General features: G+C 45.7%; 1 protein-coding gene across 2 annotated transcripts in view; it reads right to left on the reverse strand.

Moving 5' to 3' along the window:
• Epac (Exchange protein directly activated by cAMP) overlaps positions 1-23,455 on the reverse strand; it is a 416,212-nt gene that overhangs the window by 367,435 nt on the left and 25,322 nt on the right. For both annotated transcript variants that reach the window (XM_075888324.1, XM_075888319.1), the window contains exons 2-3: positions 22,612-22,754; positions 15,004-15,092 (exon numbers count right to left, since the gene is read on the reverse strand). In XM_075888324.1, the coding sequence (XP_075744439.1) occupies positions 15,004-15,092; positions 22,612-22,754 (232 nt within the window). The remainder of the gene's footprint in view (positions 1-15,003; positions 15,093-22,611; positions 22,755-23,455) is intronic.

Genomic DNA, 23,455 nt, shown 5'->3' on the forward strand with positions numbered 1-23,455 from the left:
TTGTCCTGCAGTGGACGTAGTCAGGCTGCTGATGATGATGACAAATTTACGTCAAGTACGTGACGGAAATACGTTAGCGAAGCCATTGTGGAGCTAGGCATAAAACACTTTCATGTTCATATTTGTTGGGGTTAACGTGCACCTAAATCTGAGTACGTGGTCTGAAGGATTTTGTGACGATGGGAAATGCGGCTGCCGCTGCCGAGTTTTGATGCCGCTCCTTTCAGGAAATCCCTGACGTATTCTGTACATTCGGTACAATGTAGACGTTACACCACATGTAAAATTCCGGCTTATTCTTCAACAGCGAAGGTGTAGCTCAGCGTAGTTTCTGCGGTGTCACCAGAAAAAGATGCTCATTAAACGGCACGCGCTATTCACGTCTTCTTCATCACCGTCTTCGTCCTGATCTTCTTTCTCACAAAACATGTGCGCATTTCTACGGCGTGGGATGCAATAACTGATGAGAAAAACAACGAGGACCGGAACAGAAAAACAAAGAGAAAGAGAGAGAGAGAAATAAATATAGAGAAAGACAGATGTCTTACGGGAAAGGTTTTTTTTTGTGTGGGGGGAGATTCAAACCCGCGTACCATCATCCGAAGGCAAGCGCCTAACCCACTTGGATATCCAGGATCAGAGCGCATGTGTAGCATTGTATAGTGTAACACAGTATAACAGGGGGGGGGAGAAAGACAGAAGTGAGGGTGAGCAGGTAGAATAGAGAAGGTAAAGCACGCCAAAAAAGGAAGGAGAAAGAGAGAAACAGAGAGAACGAAAGGAATAGGTGGGTTGGAAAAAAAGAATCTAAGACAGAGAAAGGAATACAGGGCGAGAGAGAAAGCGAAATAAAAAGACTGTCGAAGATACAGCGGTAGAGAGAAGAAAATGAAAGTTAGTCAAACAAAGATAGAAACACATCGAAAGAGAAAAGATAGAGATAGAAAGAAACAAACAAAGAGGAAATAAGGGGGAGAAGGTGGGGAACACCACCAGCCTTTTGCCATCTCACTCTTGTCTGTCTTTGTAGAATCAGAATACGTTTTTGTATGTCCTGAAAAATAATTTAATGCTAGGTTAGGCGAAATTCTAGAGGTCCATGTACTGTACGATGGCCGTGCACGAAACCAAGATAACCAAAATTTTAGAACCCCTACTATGGCGTCTCCCGTAATCATATCATAATTTTTGCACGTTAAACCCCGATATAAACTATTGTCGAACGCTGGGTGCTCTTAAGACGTCATTCATTCTTATATGCACGTATAATTACCTACTAAAGCGAGCCATCTACGAAAATTTTTGGAACCTGATTGTTTTGATAGGTATGTAATTATCTGTGACAGCGTTGGCCCGACGCATTGCATGTCATTAGGACATATTGGTGTACACCTTCGTGCTCGTGGTCTGTTCTACCTCGCTTAATAAATCAATTTATTAGTATTGTTCGCTTATCAGCACAAAGTTCCCTGATTTGCTGGTAAAAAAAAGAAGTCCATGATAGCTTGATATTGTTAAAGAGCCCAAATCACAGAAATTCCGGCGTCCGGTTTACACGTAAATGTTTGTGAGCAAAGACTAAGTGTTATCTGTGAGCCTAAAGTCGGGATAGATGCAAATAAATGAATAATTGTGAAAATGTTATGTTCGAGTAACAATCGCACCCAGGACTTCTGCGTGACTAGAAAGTGTTTCACCACAGAGAGACGCCTGTGCTCTAACAACCCACAAAAATAAAGAAATAAAAGCTATAGAAATGTAATATAGGGAGGCAGTGTCATTGGCCCGTGTCATATTGCTTGGCAGAAGCGTACATTTGCCCCAGGCTTCAGAAAAGGGAAAGCGCGAAACTAGTGCTTTATTTGAATGTCCACGAACTACTAAATATACCATCATACGTGATTATCACTATCAAAAACGTATTCAACTGCACAGGTCCACATGTTGCCTTACGTACGACGCATAATGGCTACTTCACCAACTCGCAAAAGGAAAGAAAATAAAAGATTTAGTGGGCACCTCGCAACTTTACTTGCAGTAGGCATTCTAGCACTTTACACGCCTGCAGACGATCCTTTTCTTGAGGAATGATTCGGGAGTCCACTCAGAAACAAGGCTAGGCTAGCGATTGAGAAAGATATGTGAAGAGGGTCCACTACACAATCGCTTTATGCACTTGCATCCGAAACTCAAGCGTCCTCAAGTTTGTTTTGTGAAAAGCGGTGAACGATTTAGGTCCGTCACGTGTATTAGATTATTTCGCATACATAACCATTGCCTTTCAATTCTATTCAGTCCCACGCAACAGCCCGACCAGGAGGTGTTGAGAAGTATGCGGACCGGGATCGACTTACGGGATACAATGAACTGACCAAGGTGTTCTACTTGGTTCGGTGATGTTATCGTCCAACTCATGGCAATTTATGCAGAGCCCAAGTAGTTACCTGGCGACGCCTGCAGTCGAACACTTATCCCAATTCCCTGCTACATCACCGAATATACCTTGAGATCTATAGCACCAACATCTGTTAGGTCTGCGAGACATACACAGCGACGCTAACAAACATGCTCTGGAAATGCGAGGCTAAAGCGAAACGTATTAGCCCTAATGTTCTTTCGGCGAGGTGGGAAGCCACTCTGCTGAGCTCCAAGCTCGCCGACCAGTACTATACACACTCTAGCAGGCCCGCGAAGTGGTGGAGAGGCAAGGCCTTGACGTCCCGAGATGGGAGGCCTGAGTCCGGGCCGTTATTCTGACGTACAATTAATAAAGTTTCGGTTCCTGCAATCACAATAAGGCAACTTATTTCGTAAGACATTATAAACTATTGTTGCTGTGCTATCAAAGCACCCTAAACTTTAACGGTTGACCTGTAACAAATAAATCACACGCATACAAAAGAAAACCTTTTAGGTAGAGGGTGATCATTAAGAGTTTCCTTGCGCCATGTTCCAGAAAGAAGTTCGTGAAGGATAATCGCCAAAAGCTGCTGGTGTTTAACTATCAGTCTTTACGAATGTCTGAGCTGGATAACAATAATGGATATTGTTTAAGGTCCCGAAATAAATCTCTGAGTTTGAACTGCCTGCCAGTACATACAACGTCGTTCAAGAAGGCAAACAATGGCCGTGGTTTATTAAACAACCTTGGCGAACACCTTGGGTTGGTCATGCTTTCCCTTTTAATTGGCCAGTTTGTGGGATTCAACACTTTTAGTGGACACAGGTTCTGACAATTATCACTAACATATAAGCTAATTCACTGCTATACTATACTTTGATTTATAGTTTTAGAGTGAACTCGCATTGAGTGATCTGAGAAGTTGGTGATCATGGTGTTTTGAAAAACCCACACAACAGAAAACGCTATAGTGCAATAAATTATTCTTTCATTGGTTGATTAATTACTTGATTGGTTACATTAGGGCCGCTCCGTGCTATAGTGGCGTGATGATTGAGGAAATAGGTAGTATCTAGGTTTTACGCCCAAACACCGTGATGGCATTATGAAGAACGCCGTAACAGAGAGCTCCGAAAATTTCGACAAGCTGGATTTTTTTAATGTGCATTGGCATCCTTTGGTACATGAGCCTTCACCCTTTCGCTTTCACCTAAATGCGACGGCAGTGGCCAGGATCCAACCTGCGACCTTAGGGTCAGCAGCCGAGTACTGTAACAGCTGTTCCACTACAGCGGACACAGTGATGTTCATTATATAAAAAAAGAGCCATCTCCCCGAAGGGAACCCTGATGGGATGCGAAGCAGCACCAGTGCGCACGGCGTTGGCGCCGTTGAAACGGATGTCGACGCGGGTGCTGGAAGAATGGTTTGAATCGACTCGGGGTAGCGTTTACTCGAGTAAACGTTTGTTTGAAGCACAAGGACACTGGAGGTGGGTTGGTTTCGTGTAAGTTTCGTCGCAGAGAAACGAGCCGAAAGGGTGTTCCCACCCGACGTGCGGTCGAACGTTGTGGGCGGGGGAGAGGGTGAAGTGAGTGAGAAGTGTGTTGCAAGCGTGTAGAGGTGCCGGCAGCTGTGGGCGCTGCAGCGAGTGGGCTGTGGGTGAAGGAGAGAGTGATGTCAGCGCACACCTGCAAGGGAATCATGTGAGGGATCTTGACTTCAGCGCGCAGGTGCGGCGTGACCAACTTGGCACCGCTCCAATACCTGCAGCGAGGGAAATGCGTTGCGGTACGTTCGTACGGACGCACATACGTACGACGTTACACACGTGAGTCAAATAGCTGCTTCGCATTCAATATTCAATGAATATAGCGGCCACAAATTCGAATGGTATACAAAGTAAGGATAACATCCGTCATGCATCCGATCGCACGTAGCTCAACGAAACGCTGGTTTAAGGGAATACGGCTGCTCGAGCGACCGAAGTGGTGTTCGTGCTGTGAGTTCTCTAAACGTGAAGTATGGATTTAGAGCGCAGCAAGTTTACGAGTCGTCTCTGGATGTCTGTCGCGATTGGGCTCGCGCCAGGGCTGGCGACCATGCCCTTACAAGCGAGTTCGCAGCCCCGCCATAATCTATGGTAACGAGGGACGGGGTTGGGGATACACAGTAGGGTAGCAAAGAAAAGGCTTCCGTCGGTTGCTCCAGTTGATGATTCAGGCGCCAAGGAAGTATCGGAGAGGGCATTGTTAACCCTCCAAGACTGCCCCCTTCGTGGTCGTTTAAAGCAAAGACATGAGGCGAATTTTCACCGCCGATCTCCCGAAGACACGCCGACGACAGGTCTGCGGATGTGTTTTGCTGTGGTTTTCGGTCTCTTATCGTGTTACACTGCGATGAATTGTTGTCTTTTGAGGCGTCATCGGTGTCGTCGCCCTAGTGTGACCTTGGGGTCTGGTGACTTCATCGTCGGGTGACTCGTTGGCTGATGGTTTGCGTCTGCTTCGTGTTTTCGTCGGGGTCATGTCGGTGTCGTGTCACTCTAGTGTAAACACTCCTTTAGGGTAGCAGAAATAGTGTCTTTCTCTCTCCTCATTATCTTTTCCTCTTCGTGGAGCAAAAATGACCAACTTTTCTTAGCAATGAAGAGAAAGCTACGAGGCAGAGCTTCTGCACATGTACCGCTACGCGAGGTAATCCGGTATGTCATGCGTTCCGTACCGCCGTGGGAACGGATGGCTGTGCGTGAGCAGCGTTTCATGCAGACGTCACTTGGTATTCGAGGTACACGCAAAAGGTACGGTTTTCTCACGCGTTCAAAGACGCGAAATGACAATATATAAATTGAAGCAAACACGAACAACTTGCTGGTGTTAGCTGCGTTCTGTGTCAAAGAACTACATCCAAAAACTGAAGGCAGTATTTGTCATACCCAACCTAGAAAATAAGGACACAACTGTAGGAATACATTCATTAGCAGCAGGAAACGGAAGATTTAGCTCTGTAGCCTTCACTGCATTGCCAAGACAAGTTGTCCGCGAGTAACCGCTTCGTGCGCCGGTATGGTGGCGCCACCACTCAGCTTGCCGCTCGACTAGTGCGGAGAAAGCGGTTGCTTTCTCTCCTAACCCTCCATAGGGCCTCATGCATTCTGAAGGAAATTAGCGCAGCCATCGTGAAAAAATAAACGAGCGCCATCTCTCCAAAGCATTTCACACCAGCGACAAAACTTCTCGTTTGAGGCACCTCTCTGCACTTGGCTGCGCACCCAACCAGAAAGTCTGGGCTTGTCTCTCTCCTCACGGTCACGTCTTCTTTGGATATTGCAACGGTAAAATTGTGTAAACGTCGTGACCACACGTCGGACGATGAGCCCTGATTTCGCCCGCCAGCCATCACATAAACGGCAATGCTTCAGATGCTTCAGACGTGCGCTTTGTTCGTTGCTAGCTGTGCAAAATGGCCTCCTACAAGATGTCAGTTTTCCTTGAGAGTCAACTGTGTGTCAACTGGGCGTCGCGGCAGTTCGTTGACGCTATGAGGAAAACAGGGGCTACATCGTGAATAGCGGTATGTTACGACAGCAGCATTTACGACGTTCCTGTACGCGCACAATTGTGCTACACTTCAAACGTCACTCATTGGCCTTGCACGTCTATTTGACGCTAGTGTGCGGAAACAAGTGTGTTGTTATTGTTTTTGCATTGGTTAATGTTTAATTGCTATTGGAATACTCTTTTTTACAAATGTGAGTCCATAAATCACCCTTCTATACGCTCGATATTCCACTAACATGAATTCTAACCCTATTAAAAGTCCTGGGTTGGTGGACGCTGGTATCGTTGGTGGATATGGTGGAAATAATGCTGTCATGTAACGGTGAAGGCAACCTTTATTAGGCCCAGAAGACACGGTGAAGCGACCACACCCAAGGCACAGAACTCAGGCAAGCCAAATCTCCACAGCAGATGAAGAAGACGACCACACATGATGATGAATATGTGTAAAGATAGCAGATGTGCTTAATGAATGCCTACACTAACTTCCCCCCCACTTGAAAGTGGTCATCCTGACCGCAGTTCTTGGCCGCAGTTTAAAGCGAAGAGGAACTCCGTATGAAAAGCTTCATACGGGATACGTGGACTATTTCTGCTGCCCTGTAGCGGCGGTCCGTCGGAAGAACGGGTGCCACGCGATAATTCACAGGAGACGTTTGGTCCAAGACAGTGTAGGGGCCAATAAAAGGTAATTGAAACTTCTCGCACAAGCCAGGAGTGCGAATGGGTGTAAGGAGGAGGACTTTGTCGCCAGGGCTGAAGGACACGGCACGATGAGAGGCATCATATTCAAGCTTGCGATCCTGTTGCTTGGCTTCAGTGTTGACGCGAGCCAGCTGGCGGCAATGAAGTACACGAGACACGTATTCTTCACTTGAAGATGAACATGGTTTGACAGGCGCAGAGAAGAATGAAACATCGAGGAAAGAAGAGGGGAAGCGACTGCGGACGAGCTACAACGGCGAGTAACCGGTTGTGCGCTGTACAGAGGTATTATACGCAAAAGTGACAAATGGCAAAATGGTGTCCCAGTTTCTGTGGTCGGGTTCGATATACATCGCTATCGTATCTGACAGTGTACGATGAAAGCGCTCAGTCAGGCCGTTCGTCTGATGATGGTAACTGGAGCTTGTTTTGTGTGTAGTGCTGGATGCCTTGAGCACTTCTTCGACGAATTCTGAAAGACTCTTCCACGGTCGCTCAGGATTACACGAGGAGCTCCGTGTCGAAGGATTATTGCTCGAAGGATGAAGTCAGCCACTTCCGAAGCTGATGCAGAAGGCACGGGAGCTGTTTCGGCGTAGCGGGTCAGGTAGTTGACAGCTGTCCATCGAATGCCCATGACAGTCATAGGAAGCGGACCATACAGGTCAACGCCAACTACCTCGAATGGTTGCAGGGGACACGGGAGCGGTTGTCCACTTCCAGTTGATGTAGGTAGCGTGCGACGCTGACAAAGGTGCATGAGGCAACGTACTTCGCGACACAGGTGGACAAGCCCGGCCAGTAGTAGTGACATCTTATGCGGTCATAAGTTTTCTGGAAGCCCATGTGTCCAGCAGACTTGTCGTCGTGATATGTCTTGAGGACTTGAGCCCGAAGAGAGCGAGGTAGAACGGGCACCCAGCGTTGACCATCAGGGTGGTAGATATGACGGTACAGGACGTGGTTGTTGAGCTTGAATTGCGTCAGTTGTCGGCGAAGATGGGCGTTAGGGGGCCGGCAAGTCCCGTCAAGATGGTCCATGATGCGGCAACAGTAAGGGTCAGCACGTTGGTGAGATAAGAACAAACCACACTCGCTTGCAGTAGTTTGGTCCACAGTAGCTAATGACGAAACATGTAGGGAAGAGACGACCGAAAGCTTCTCGAGTGCGGCAGTGGCGAGTTTGTTAAGTGGCTCCGAAGAAAGCGGGCAACGCGAAAGTGCGGCGGCGTCTTGATGTTTGTTTCCCGACTTGTATGTAATCGTGAAGTCGTATTCTTGTAAGCGAAGAATCCAGTGACCAAGGCGACCGGACAAGTTCCTGATTGTCGAGAGCCAACACACGGCGTGATGGTCCGTAACCACTGTAAAGTTGTGGCCGTGGAGATAAGGTCGAAACTTTTGTATTGACCATACGACCGCTATAGATGTTTGGGAACTCACTCGATTGAACTGGTCCAACCAATCCTCCACATCTTCACCTCGAAGTCCAGTGAACGTGGGCGGCTCACACTGGTGCGCGGTGATAATCCACGATGTATGCGGTAGCCGGGGCCGTGGAGGTAGACGCCGAAGCGCCGGTTGGCTCGTCCTGAGGCATGTTACCGGACACGTGGCACAAACGACGACCTGAGCGGAGCTCCAGGAGGCAGGTCGGGCTGGGAAAGGACGGAAGATCGTAGAGCACACTCCACCACTTGTGATTTAACGGTGAAGGCAACCTTTATTAGGCCCAGAAGACATGATGAAGTGACCACGCCCAAGGCACAGAACTCAGGCAAGCCAAATCCCCACAGCAGATGAAGATGACGACCACTCATGATGATGAATATAGGTAAAGATAGTAGATGTGCTTAATGAATGCCTACAATACTGGATATGGTGGAAATGATAGTGGATGTAGTGGAAGCTGTAGTAGTCGTAATGGCTGATGACGTTGAGAGTGAAAAAAATGGTCGCATATGGGGGTGGTGGTGGCTAGCCAATGGTGGTGTCAGCGGAAAATTCCGGCTGATGAAGGCAAGATTGGAAAAAAAGTGGTGGCATATGGTGGTGGTGGTGGCAAGCCAATGGTGGCGACGGTGGAAATGCCGGCTGATGGTGGTGATTCGAAACGTGTTTGGTGGATGAATTGGTTAGCAAGCTAGATGACGGTGGTGTGATGGAAGCATGGTGGATGTTGGTGGCATGATAAAAAGCAGATCGCAGTATGTGGAATCACTTAATTATTCTTAGTGTTTCACTCTGGAATGCGCAGAGAAATATGTTTGTGGTCGAAAGAAACCAACGCCGCTCATTACGCTTTTTAGCACGTTTCTTTTGAAGGCGATGCTTTTTATAGCGGCACGCGTTCGTCCCTCGTAGTCGTAGTAGTAGTGTGTAACCAGCCTTATATTTTGACCTCCAAGGTGGTGCGGGTGGGAGATTTCTTCTGTGCATTGTTGAACAATGAAAAATTCGCAGCGTGCGCGTTAACTAAAAGCCGAATTCTCCCGCTTCTCATTCCCCCTTAGCAGGTATTGGCATGTACATTGAGCACTATCTGACAAGAAAGGGTTGCTACATTATACTCGCTGGGCGTGACCTCCTTGGTTTTAGAAAGGTTTTGCGAGCGTTGGGCCGCAGTGCCATGAATACAGTGAACTAGTATATACCATGAACTCGAGGTGGTTAAAGGTGGGAAGTAAACACGAAGCGCAAGCCGTAAGAAAGTGTGCGTGTGCCTCGTCTCGTTCAGTCCTTGGAATATCCGCTGGATGGCGGTGCTTCTATAAGAGGAATATATGATGAAAACATGCGAGATGGTGGTACTTGAAGTGTTGAATAGATAGACGAACGGACACACAGACAGATGCAAGGACGCACGCACGGATGGCTGCATGGACGGACGGACGCATGGACGGACTCAGGAGCGGATGCATGGACGAACGCAGGGACGAACGCACAGATGGACGTGCGGACGCACGAACAGACGCATGCACGGACGGGTGGATGGAAGCACGGGCGGCCACACAGACGCACGCATGGACGGACAGACGCAAGAACGAATGTATGGATGGATGCTTCGCCCCACTCTCCATCATTCACTCCGTGGATATGCTGCCACTTTTTTCTTTTTTTTCTGTGGTGTCAACAACGCTTTAATTTTTTTGGAGCGTAGAATGTGGCCGTGAATGTTTACATTTGGTGCACGTATACATCAGTTCGACGTGCGCGATGTGGTGCTTTGTTTTGATGTTTAGAAGACTAGAGGTGCCGCTGTGAACAGCGACAGTAAATGTGGTACATCGCCGCGCAGTTGTAGAGAAATGAATGGGCTCCAGTTCGCAACTACCCTTTCAACGGTAAACCAGAATACAAGGGTCGCTTGATGTCGCCAAGCTAGAAACGCAACTCTTGTAATTCTCGCAGACCCAATTACATGAGCAGTAGCGAAGTTACTGCTCATGTTAACGGAGTGCGTGCGATGCTAAAATACATAAACTTCTACCTTCGACATACGTCGACACGAGTCCCAGCAAGTTTGCCGTTCACCCTTCCGTTCTACCACCATGATTTCCACGAAAGGTTAGGCCGACCGACCGAGCCCGTACAAAGGTTATCGGTGCTTCCGGGTTTTAGAATAAACAATTTCGACGAGTAAGAACCACGATACAACACAGCCGTGGCATCGTTTAACCTAAATGAAGCATTTTTTTGTAGTGTGCAGTGTCCGCGGAAGAAGCGACAAACATCGATGCGACGCACGTGCCAGCGCTTTCAGCAGCGTACGCCTCCCGTCATCGACAGCTGCCAGTCTCACTCGCCGGCACTTCTCTGGCTTTTATGCGAGAACACAGACTTGTCCAATCGTATGCTTACTGAACCAATACGATAGCATAATGTTACCTGCGCAATGCGACCGTTCTGGCCAAGCTGTTATGTTTGTTGCTATCGATAGAGCTACAGCACTGCGCTCGCACGACTGCGCCATACTTTCCGCGAAAAACATTGCATTAATCTATCACTTGTGTGGGCGTATCTATCACATCAGCCTAGAGGCGTCATAAAGCCAGAGCAAGCAGATCTTGCCCTTTAGTACGAGCGAGAAACGGATAATAAACTTGGGAGTAACCACCGGTAAGCTGTACCTGGTCCTCAGTCCACTTGTTTTTTTTCTTTCTTTGTCGCGGTTGTGAATTGTAAGAAAAACATAGCACTGTTGACATTATCGCAGTGAAAATTGTTCTAGGCATCAGTTTTTTGTGTTTAACGAATGTGCCAGTTTTAGTAGAAGGTGCAGATGCTGTCTATCTGGAGTAAGCAACAAACAAAACTGAAGTTGAACAGTCAAATTGTATGTTCACTTGCGACTTAACAACAAACTTCCCACAAATCGGTATGGCGCAATGGTAGGCGTGTTTAGCTGGAAAATCCTATGGTTGCACGTTCGAATCCACGTGGTTACGTGTTCTTTTTTTTTTTGCGGGTGCTATCGGTATTGTTTTCTATACAATTATTCTTTTCATTTTTTTAGTGGCAGCTCGTCACAGTGGTTCTGACGCCATTTCGCGCTCCAGCATTGCGGGCACTCCACCATCCACCATGTGCCACCAATATTTCCAGCAACATAATCTACCACATTGGTGGACGTTTTTCAATAAGGAAGATGGTATATCGTGTCTATTTTAATCTACTAGAACAGAATCTAGCATACGATGTATGCATAGCATGGTTTTGGGACGTTAGACCATGCATATCAATCATCAATGTACACAAAGCAGAAGTGTGCGCATTTCCTATTTAAATCCATGTAATGCCACACGTGCGAAATTCCTGTATATACCATAGTTTTTATGTTGATTTTTAAATGCACTTGATAAAGAAATGTGGATTCAACGTTGTTAGTGATGCCATTTTAAGAAGTAGGCAATTGTAATGTAGTTTGAAGTTCCTCATAAATTTTTCATGAATGTGAAATAAAAAAAAAACCTTGAATGTTTGTGGGTCATTTGCTCTACCTAGTGCTTTCATAAGTTATTATCCATATCTGTGACACATGTTACAGCCTTAGTTAGCTTTCCGTTTGTTGTTCTTACTCTTAATTAGCTCGACTAAGTTGAAAGTGCTGGACAAAGTTTAAAATGCGTGTTTTTTGTGATTTCTAAACATGCATAGCCCCACGACGTGCATTGTTGTTGTACTGTTCAGGGTGTTCAATGAAACAACTGCAAGAAAACGTTTCTACGTTGCGACAGCTTTTACTTCATATGTGTTAGCTGTTCACGCAAACATATTCAATGCATGTACGTTACAAACGCATGAATAATACCGCACTCGCGCACAGCAAAAAAAAAAAGGGGCCCGAAATTTTCTAAGAAAATAAATAGAACCATCTACGTAACAAACGTTATGGCTTGCTAGCGGAGCAGCGTCGGCATGTAAAAAAATCCAACCAGAATATAAACTGAGCTTAAAAAAGGGGTTAGCAACGGACACTTTGTACAAGGTTGAGCCACGCAATCCGCTTTTCGCTACCGTTGGTCGTTGGTGGCGCCACCGGTAACACTCAAAGCAGCAGTGTACGAGGTGGTATGGTCGTCCTCAGCGTTCGCATGCTTTTAATTGAGCGTAGGGTATTTAATGTACGAGGTCATCTTATCAATTTTGATTTCATTCATATCATTAGGGTGATAGAAAAAACTCGCCAAGTGGTAATATACTTGATACCGCTGTTTAAAAATAAACGACCGCTTTTTTTTACCGAGCTCATTGATATCGTAGCGTAAAATCATTCTCACCAAATTAGCAAAGGTTCTGGCTTTTAAGCTGTTTACCATTTTCTGATCTTCTTCGCATATCATACACACAAGCATTAATTGTTTATCGTTGACCTGGCCCTATCGGAAAAAAAACTAATATGATAGACACTGGAGACCACGGTGGACATAGTGGAAATAATAGTGGGTATAGTGGAAATTATGTTGAATATGCCGGGACGTAGTGGAAATTATATGATGGATATGGCAGGACATACTGGGTGGCATGGTGTACGGAAGATGGATAAAGCGGAAACGATGGTGGGAAGCAGCGGCTAGATAGTGGACAATCATGGGAGGCTCTGCCCCCCATTGCGATAATGCTGGGAAGCACTAGGCAGATGATGGGTGGTGCTTATTATGGTGGGCCACATGGTGTACCAAGCTGAGAAGCTCTGACCACCATTGCGATAATGCTGGGAAGCAGTAAGCAGATGATGGGTGGGCTTATACTGGCGGGCAATATATACAGTGTGCCAAGCTGGGATCTGTACACTTACATGTTGTACCACCATGATTTCCACCGAAGGTTAGGCCTACCGACCGAACGCGTAAAATTGTGTTATCCGCGCTTTTGGGTCTGAGAATACGTGATTTCGACGAGTAAGAATGACAATACAGCACAGCCGTGGCATCAATTAACCTAAATGAAGCATTTTAATTGCGTGTAGTGCCTGCGCAAGAAGCGACAAACATCGCTGCGTCGCGATTCCAGCACTTCCAGAGAACGTACGTCTCCCCTCACCGACAGCCACCGGTCGCACTCGCCGGCACTTCTCCGGCTCTTATGCGAAAACGCAGACTTGGCAATTCGTGTGCTTGATGAAACAATATGACAGCATAATGTTTCCGGCGCACCGCATTCGTTTTCGCCAAGCCGTTATGGAGTTGTTGCTGATGATAGAGCTACAGCAGTGCGCTGGCGCGACTGCACTCTACGTAGCACGAAAAACATCGCAACACTCAATAAATTAAGTGGGCGTATCTATCGAATGAGTCTAGAGCCGCCATACAACCTGCGCAGATGTCATCCTTTGGAAAGAGTGGAAAACGGATATTCAACTTGACATTAACTAACGGTAAACAGTATCTGCTCCACAGTCCACTTGTTTTTTTTTCTTCTTGCGGTTGCAAATTGTAACAAAAACATAGCGATGGTGCCATTAAAACAGTGGTAGTCGTTACAGGCAGCAGTTGCTTGTGTTTAATAAATGTGCAAATTTTAGTAGCAGGTACAGATCTCGTCTATACAGAGTATGCAACAAACAAAACTGAAGTTAAACGGTCAGTTCGTATGTTTACTAGCTATTCAACAAATGACTTCCGTCATACAATTTTTCTGTGTTATTGGGCCTTTATTCATCATGGAGGAGCCGCATGATTGACAGACATGCCGAGCCACCTCGATTGACAAAGTCTGTTTTGCGAGAAGAGGCAGCCAATGTGCGTGGTGTTGTAGAGACTTTCGACCCTGTTCCGGAGTGGCTTGGACTTCTGGACATGTGTGTTTGCTTACCAGACCTTTCAAGGTTTGCTGTGGTGTTCAAAATTGTGTCTTTTGCATGTATACACGTGAGCATATATTTGAAATGATAAATTGTATAGCTATATATCACATCATTTGATTGTATTAGTTCCATGCAATAAAGAAAAAAATTGTCGGCCTGGCGCAGTGGTTAGTGCCTTCGGTTGCCAATCGGCACGTTGCACGTTCGAATCTCATTGATGGCCTGTTTATTTATGGGTGCTTTGTTCATCGCTTTCGATACATTTTTTTTTATGTTTTGTGGCAGCTCGTCACGGTGATTCTGACGCCATTTCACGCTCAAGCGTTGCCGGCACTGCAGCATCTACCATATCCCACCATACAGTATGTGCCATGGTGGACGTTTTTCCAGCATTCACCGCTACATTAATCTACTATAATAGTAGGTGGTGGTTCACACTATGCCCGCATTCACCTTTTTTTTAAATAAGCTGTCAGCCATATCGTGTAGGCTCTTGCATTATGCCACTACAATTCATTAGAGAGCTTTTCTAAAATATAATTGAAGATATAGGTTCTCTTTCAACATATCGCGGTTGTCTACGTCGCGGTGGTGCTTCCTGCTAGTGTGTTTATTTATTTATTTATTTATTTATTTATTTATTTATTTATTTATTTATTTATTTATTTATTTATTTATTTATTTATTTATTTATTTATTGTATTCATTTAGTTACTGATTCAGTATTGCGTATTAGGAGAGACCAAGCCCCATTTAACTTTGTAAATGTTATTCTCTATCCTATATATGTGGCAGTAGTTAATTTGTTTAGAACAAAAAGACTACTATACAACTGCTGGTGCATTGCAGTGAAGTTCAACAGCTAGAAGAACAGGCAACATCGAAACATTATAGCTATCATCCGGCATCACAAGCAGAAAACGACTGCCCCTACGAGCGAGATTTTTACTGCAAAAACTTCTTGATGACTGCTCCTCTGCCCTTTTGCCGAGCATAAGGCCATAAATTCCGTCACAATTCTAACTTCTTACCTTAGAATGTCCTGTGTGAGTCACTTGAACATCTAGAGATCCCGCCAACACCGTGTACCAGTTTGAGCCATGGTCGCCTTGGCGGAAAACTGCACAAGAAATGATGACGTTAGAGATGAGAGAAGTGGCAGGGAATTGCGTTAAAGATATTCTACATATTGTAAATTTCGAGTCTACCTTCCATAAAAACATTCGCCCTGTATCTGCATGTTTCACTGGAAATGTCATCGAAAAACGATTGTCTTGCGTGTGTAGAGAGGGAAGAAAACGTTTATTTGATGCTCTGGATGAGAAAATTGGTGAACTCCATTCTGGAAGCGCTGCGTCAGAGAGTCTCGAGCAGTGCAGCGAAGGTGAATGAGCGCATCGAGGTACGTTAGACACGAGCGCCAAAACGAAGGAACGCGTGCGCGCCCACGGAGAAAGATGCGCGCCTGTTTCGGAGGCGTTAAGGTGTACAACGCAAGGCGACGGGCAGGTGCCACCACCGTGTCATCTTAGCAAAGCGTTGGAAACACTCGCCTTTTGGAGCATCGCGTTGCACTGTCAGCACAGCGTGATAAACGCTGCGGTCCTTAAAATTACGTATGTTTGTCTCCTCTATAGTATAAAGCCACACACAGAAAATATCGATGTGTTGTTATGGTGCCTCAGACATGCGCAATAATTGAATTTGAATTGACAATCGCATAAGTATGAACGCTGAAGCTTGAGCAATATTGGTGGCCGCTGTGGATAGGGTTGGCCGTTTGACATATCGTTGGGTGCCGTTTATAATATTGTTGGCGCGGACAAACAGACAAGTATGCAGACAGACAGACAGACAGACAGACAGACAGACAGACAGACAGACAGACAGACAGACAGACAAAAATTTTGGCGTCGAAGGTCCCCAATAAAAACTATCACCTTTAAAAACGCCAGGCATGCGTGGAAGGTGCAGCACAGTCACGGCGAAAGCTAGAAGAGCGACCTTACATACCCTTTTTTAAACACTCATTGGGCAACTGCTGCAAGCACACTTGCTGGGTACCCACTATGGCAATTATAAAACTAATTTCTGGGTAATATATAGGCTAGCATTAGCTATGCTCTTCTTCATCATTCTCCTGAGAAGCATGCTATCTGCTGAACACTTGAAAGGAAGTTTGTGCCAATTGTTGATGCAGTGGCTGATGACGATGAGGAATTATGCCTGAAGCGGGTATGCACCGCAGTTATTAGGTGATGAAGAACCAGCTTTTGTAATGGGTTGGAGTATTGTACGGCCCACTCGTTACGCTATTCGCAATGTGTGACGACTTGTTGTTCTTTTGCTGTTCTAAAACGCTTTATTAGTCATAATAACGCAATTACTTTGCCGAAATCAAGCCTGACTAAGCCAAGTTTGCGAACAAGTTCCAAAAGCACAGGCGTGGCTCAGTGCTACAATACTAGATTGGCACGCTGCGGACCCGGGTTCAAGCCCCACTGTCTCCTTGGTACTAGTTTCCTTTATCATTTCTGCGATAGTGCAGGCGGACAGCGGTGGTGGCGGACAACTACTGCGCCATGTGTGACCTGAGTTTTTGATCTCATAACAGCTTTCGCTGTAAAATCACGGACGAAAACTTAGGCACTTCAAGAAAATGTTTCATTCGTTCGAATGAAGATATCATAGGCAATACTTTCTAAGGCAAAATTACCCGAAACAGGAGTAACGGAGCCCATTAGGCGCGCGCGATGAACGGATAGACCGTTGAGGAGCAACCAGAGAGGGAAGCGTTCCGCGCGCAAACAACTTAGTCTCCAAACACGCTTCAAAAAGATGAACCGCACGGGAAATGCGGACAGTGCGAAAAGCCTTGCCAAGGTTACTAGCCGTCCTCCTCCTCTGCTGGCTCAGTCTTTCCCCGTATTTTGCTGGCGACGGTCCGCGTTGCATCGCGCTCGGAGTGCTCGACCACGGCCGCCTGGATTCGACGATCTAGGAATTACGACGTGGTGCTTGTGTGTACGCTCGGATGAGCGTGCGCTGCTGCGTTTACATTTCGCCGCACCCATGAAGTCTAAAGCAGGTCTCGACACGCCACCACGCCGCGCTGTATATCTCTGGCTTCAAGATAGTCACGACCAACACACGACAGCAACAGTTGGGAAGGCCAACATGGCAGCCGAGAGGATAGCAGGCTTATCGGATACCTTACTTGTCCGACTCAGGGCAGAAATCAGCGCTGGATTCTTTCGCAAGTAGGTGATAATTCTTTATTCTACTCTACTTGTCACATGTGCGATACGGATCGCGCCAGCCGGCAACGGGCTCGGTCGTGTTGTATATCGCATGCACGAAATGCACCGCGGCCAGCTAGGGCGTGTGCAGTTCACATGTGCTTTGCGACCGCCTGGAAATTGGCCGCTATTGCCGTAGGCCTCCCGTATACGCTCGCTCATCAAGTGCTCGCCTGTCTTCGCCGCCGCAATGAGCTCCGGCATCACGATATTGGGGTGAGACCTCATTGCTGTGTTGGGAGTCGTCGAAAACACGTTGCTGGTTCTCGTAACGAGCTTGGTTGTAGTTTGTCGCGCGCTGTAAGTGCACCAGCACGGGCTTAGAGGGGGGGGGGGGGGGGGACTCAGTGAAAATTGGTCGCCATTACAGTTGGATTCCCCGTCAGTCGATCGCAAGCAGCTTGGCGCCGTCCGTTGGCCGCGGCGGCGGACTCGCGTTTGCGCGCTGCACTCGCACTCACTCGAGTTTGTGGAAAAGATCCGCATTGCCGTCGATTTCTTCGGCGCTAGCTTTAAATCAGCTCGGCGCTGTTCGTGGCGGCGGCCAAGCGTACGCTCGCTCTCCTGTTCGATTCTCGCTGGCGGCAGACACTCCGTGTGCAGCGCCGTGTTTGGTCTCGCGTTCGCTTGCTCGAGCTGAACGACGTCGCTCGCTTAGAACTCGCCGACTTGTTGGCGGCACGGTGGTTCGCGGAGTTGTGGCTGCGGCCGCCGCTCCTACGCTGTTGCGCTACGGGGATCGAAATGAGTCTTTGACGATGTGTGACATCACAGTGAGAATATTAGCATGTCATATCTCACGTATGTTTTTATTTCACCCTCCACGTATTTCTCATATGCATTCGTATTCATCCCCTGTCACGTGTACCACTATTTTTACATACTTATTGTGCAGCCATGGGCCCACACCATGCTGAAGGCTGTGTGCGCTGTCGTCTGCGATGCCTGTCATCCATCTCTTTCGTCAGAGCAGCTTCAGAAGGACTGTACCAGAGGTGAAGGTAAAGTTAATTGTGTGTCATATTCTACACGCATATTTAATATTAACTTGCACGTGCTTGTAATATGCGTGCATCTTCATCTTCTGTCACGTGTGTCTAACTCGTTTTGCAATCTTATTGTACGTACAGCCGTGGGAGCACAACAGGCAGAAGGCTACGTGCGCTGGCGTCTGCAATGCCTGTCATCTATCGCTTCCATTGGAGGAGCTTCCCAAGGAGTGAACTAGATTTTACAACGAGACTGGACTTGTACACTTCACCATGAATTCATTTAAAAGAATAGAGAAACTTCATGTGTATGTAGAAAAATAAAAGATTTCGATGTCTCACCTTTGTCTTTCGTTGTTGGCGTGACTGCGAAAGCAGTTACACATAGGTGGCTAACTACTTTTTCGCGTGCCCTTTTCTGCGCAATTTATTGCTTACTGCGCAGAAATACAGGGGAAAAAACTTAGGCCTGGTGGAAAATAAGTAAAAAACAATGTTTGAACTGGGGATGAAAAGTTCATCCGATTGGAGTATTTGAGTGGATGAACCGTTCGTCCGGCGAGATGAAACTGTAAGGACTGATGGTTGCTCGGTAAGGTGTAAATGTGGGGATTAACAGTTACCCTACAAGGTGCGAATTTGAGGACTAAATGTTAGTCCTTTGAGATGAATTGTGGGAATAACGGTTACTCACTAAGGTGTATATGTGATGACTAAATGTTAGTTCCTTGAGCTCGTCTGCGGGGGATAACTGTAAGACCTGGTGCCGTTAATCCTTGAAGGGATTAATGGTTGTGGCAGCCCCATTAGTCCCCAAAAGGACAAACCACACACCCTTTTGCCTAAGAGTGTAAGAGACTTCCAAATATTTCTTTAGTCCTTCAAAGAATACGATAAATATCGCAGACTCCTTCAGAACTATTCATTGAGATACAGTGCGCTAAATTTACAAACTACATTGATCTCAAGTTATCGGAGAAAGGCCATGGCGGAATACTTATCCTTAAGGTGGTATGTAAAGTGACAAAAAAAATCGGATTTGCCATTTCAAAGCTCAAAAATACCCTGCACTCTGCGGAACAAACCTGTCGAAGCCCGACGACGAGCGGCCACTCGAAGCGGTTTAAATGGCGCGCCAGAATGCGCCACGACCCTCTGCCGTAAGTAGTAGCGTACATAAAGCTTCATTTTTCTCGAATCGGTTTTTTCATAAATTTCGTTTTTTCATAAATTGATTTTGATAAAATATTTCATGCATACGCTACAACTTGGAAATATTCTGAACTAAAAAAGAACTGTCGATTTAGCAATAGTGAAGTGTTAAACAAATCAAACAGCAATTAGTATACACTTTCTTGGCTTTGTGCATGCAACCATTTTATTTATTTTTTCACAAAAACAACATAATGAATGTCCTCTTTTTTGTTTTTAGCTCAGATATAACCTATAAGTCTCCATAATAACAGGGCTGAATAACATTAGATTCATTTCGATGGTTGCAGAGAAAGATATACATTGTATAAGTAAACCCACTATAAAACTTGGGAGTAGGCCGTAGGAAGAATAGGCAATGTACACATAAAAAAGAGTGTCACGTGATAACAAGTGGCACTCTTTGCGAGCCCGTGAATATTGATGTGAATACTTTTAGCAGTACCTAAAATACTACATAAAAACTGACTCTACTATTTACCCTACCATAACCTCTTATCTTCAAACCAATCTTTCAAAGTGAATACTTCACCAGAAACTACGGGACCCAGGTGATTGTAATTTAAGGTGATAGTCACACCTGCTTAAACCACCATAATTACCTAAGTTTAATGGTTATCTCCACGATCATTATATAAATGAAATATACTGCACAGTCGTAGGTTAACGAATACTACAATCTGTGCATATATGTACTGCTGCTATTTCTCTAGAATTATATTTTAGCTAAATTGTTATACAGACTCTTTATCTAGTGACAATCACCAACCAAATTTAGTTTGTTTTGTGCTCAACTGCCATTTCTTTGGACCTCCTACTTATAGAGAAGTCTCTCGAAGTTATTCGTTGGATAAATTCACAGTTTCTTTCTCTCTCCTTTCCTCCCTGTATTTGTTCACAGAGGAAATGCTTCCTTGATAAGTGCCCTTTAGACCCTTCAAATGACAACCGAGAAAAGAAACGGATTGTGCAAGAGAAGCAGACTCTCTACCCAGTTAAACCAGACAAAAAACTTAGTCCTCACATATAACAAATGTCTGCGCATCAGCTTCTCGTAAGCTTGGTTTTCTGAGGCACAAATTTAAAAAAGCCCTCCCCCCCCCCCCCGAAATTAAAAATGCCGCGTACAAAGCGTATATTTTGCCTAAACTAGAATACGCATCAGTAGTTTGGGACCTTTTTTACAAAAAAAAAAACATATTCAAAAACTTGAAATGGCTCAAAGACGTGCTGTACGTTTTATTTTTTCTAAGTTTGAATCAACTGATTCTCCCACAAAATTAATGAAAGACAACGACATCCCTCTGCTTGAAGAACACCGTAGAATCGCACGCTTGAAATTTTTGCATTCCATTTTTAATGGTAAGCCTAATATTCCTGTCCACAAATACATACAACCATTTTCTCCTTGTGCGTCTAAGCATCTTCATGTGCATAACCTGCTACCATACTCCACTCGGACAACATCTTTAAAAATTCCTTCTTTCCCCGAACAATTATTCAGTGGAATAGCCTACCATCTGATATCATTTCATGTGATGACTTCGAGAAAGCATTGCCCGGAGCATCTAAACCATGACATACGTGGACCTTCTCTATATTTATAGTGCTTGTTATAATGCCTGTGCCTTGTTCTCATGCAATATTACTCCTTCAGATTTTTAGTCTTCAGTAATTGTAATACTTCAGGCGTTTATATATGTGTAAATTTGGCTGTGCGTATGTGTATATCAATTTTCTTCGTGCTTTAAGGCACCACTTCGTTTTTGCCATTATTTATTCTTATACAGAAGTTGCTATATTTTTGTTACATTTCTTGTATCACCCATTTTGTATTCTTGCAAATTGGTTTATTCCAACTTTTTCTCGATGTTTGCATATATTGTTTATTGTATGTTTCCCACCTGCATGGTCTTCAGTGACCGCAGTATTTTCTAAATATAATAAAATTATTATTATTATTATTATTATTATTATTATTATTGTTGTTGTTGTTGTTGTTGTTGTTGTTGTTGTTGTTGTTGTTGTTGTTGTTGTCGTCGTCGTCGTCGTCGTCATCGTTAATAATATTATAAACACTCTAGCCATAGACAACCACAGGTCATGAAACTGAATTTCAAATATCTGCCCAGAAAAGTCACTTTAGGATTTAGCATACGATTACTTATTGAAAATTTTACCATTCTTAGTATTTAACGTCCAGAAAGCATAATGTGATTGTGAGACACGCCGTAGCGAAGGGCTCCGGAAATATCGACCACCTTACGTGAAGGATTTCATGGTTGTCGACGCTTCATTAGTGGGCTTGTCGAAGTGTGCAAGTCCATTATTGCGGAAACTACTGTTACGCAAGCTCCTTTCATTTGGTCACCGCATACGCTAAACAATAAACCCATGCGCACATCCTTGTCACTAAATGTTATACGCAATGAAAGTTCACTAAAACACCACCGCGCACGTGCTCTGGTTGGCTTAGGTACTCGGCTGAAGACCCGCAGGTCGCGGGATCGAATCTCGGCCGCGGCGGCTGCATTTGCGATGGAGACGAAAATGCCGCAGGCCCGTGTGCTCAGACATGGGTGTATGTCAAAGAACACCAGGCGGTCGAAATTTCAGGAGCCCTCCACTACGGCGTCTCTCATAATCTAATGGTGGTTTAGGGACGTTAAACCCGACATATGAAACAATCAAAGGTCACCAGCATTCAGCGTTTGTTCAATAAGCTGGTGCATAAATAAAATAACTGCTGCTGCTTTGACCTCATTTTTATTATTTGTGCGTGCGACTTTTTGTTGGGTAGATATGTAGTATCAATGAAGTCACTCGCTTTGTTTCGTGTACCTCTCTGACGGGCTCTCGTCATTACGAAATGCCAGCGTTCTTCGAAGATCATGCTCATCGAATATAAATAACGCCCACTCGTGGGAAACCGAAGTGTCAAGCTTGCATAGTATCTATATATACGACCCAAACACACACGTTTTTTTCGTTTCGCAGAAATGACATCTGTCTATGATATAGGGCTTAGGCACAGTTCGGCGCGCTTGCGCAATGTCAGCAACACATCGAACAACGTCACCGCATACGACGACTCCGTTTGCGACGTGTTCCGAGAACGAGGCACGCCTTGTATACTCACGCGTGACACCCCTGTCGAGGTCTTCGTAGTATCCGTAGAAGCACAGTTGCTGCAATAGCACCGGGTGCAGCCGGTGGAAGGCCTTGATACTGCGCAACCGGCCGTAGATGGACTCCAAGTCGTCCTCGGTCCGGTCCCCGGGACTGTGTGGAATACGTGTCAAGTGTCAGAGATGTCGGGGACATATCAAATGCTGTCAAAGCATATCGCAACGAGGAGACATAGCTACATGTCCGAAAAACCAGTTGCAACATGCAGTGCGCTTACATTCGAAGCTACATGTCGGATTCGCCCCGCCGCGGTGGTCTAGGGGCTAAGGTACTCGGCTGCTGACCCGCAGGTTGCGGGTTCGAATCCCGGCTGCGGCGGCTGCATTTCAGATGGAGGCGGAAATGTTGTAGACCCGCGTGCTCATATTTGGGTGCACGTTAAAGAACCCCAGGTGGTCGAAATTTCCGGAGCCCTACACTACGGCGTCTCTCATAATCATATGGTGGTTTTGGGACGTTAAACCCCACATATCAATCAATCAATTATTACATGTCGGATTACATGATGTCAAAGGGCAGCGCTTGCTGCAGTTTCTCACACTTTGCAAACGAAGCATTTTCCAAAATAAGATGTTCCACACCTTGTCACCGACCCCCACACGCTCAGAACAGCTCACAGGAGCGCTTTCATCAGGCCAGGAACATGAAATGAATACTACCTGTACTCTGCGAAGACACCGACTTCGAATGTTACCTTTGCCGACCGCCGAATCACATTTAAAAACGCAGCTTCAAACGGCCATTCATGGGCTTCATGCCATACCCTGGCGTAACAGAGGAGACGCAGTGTACTG

This window comes from Rhipicephalus microplus, chromosome 1, assembly GCF_043290135.1.
Source record: "Rhipicephalus microplus isolate Deutch F79 chromosome 1, USDA_Rmic, whole genome shotgun sequence".
Classification (NCBI taxonomy): domain Eukaryota; kingdom Metazoa; phylum Arthropoda; class Arachnida; order Ixodida; family Ixodidae; genus Rhipicephalus; species Rhipicephalus microplus.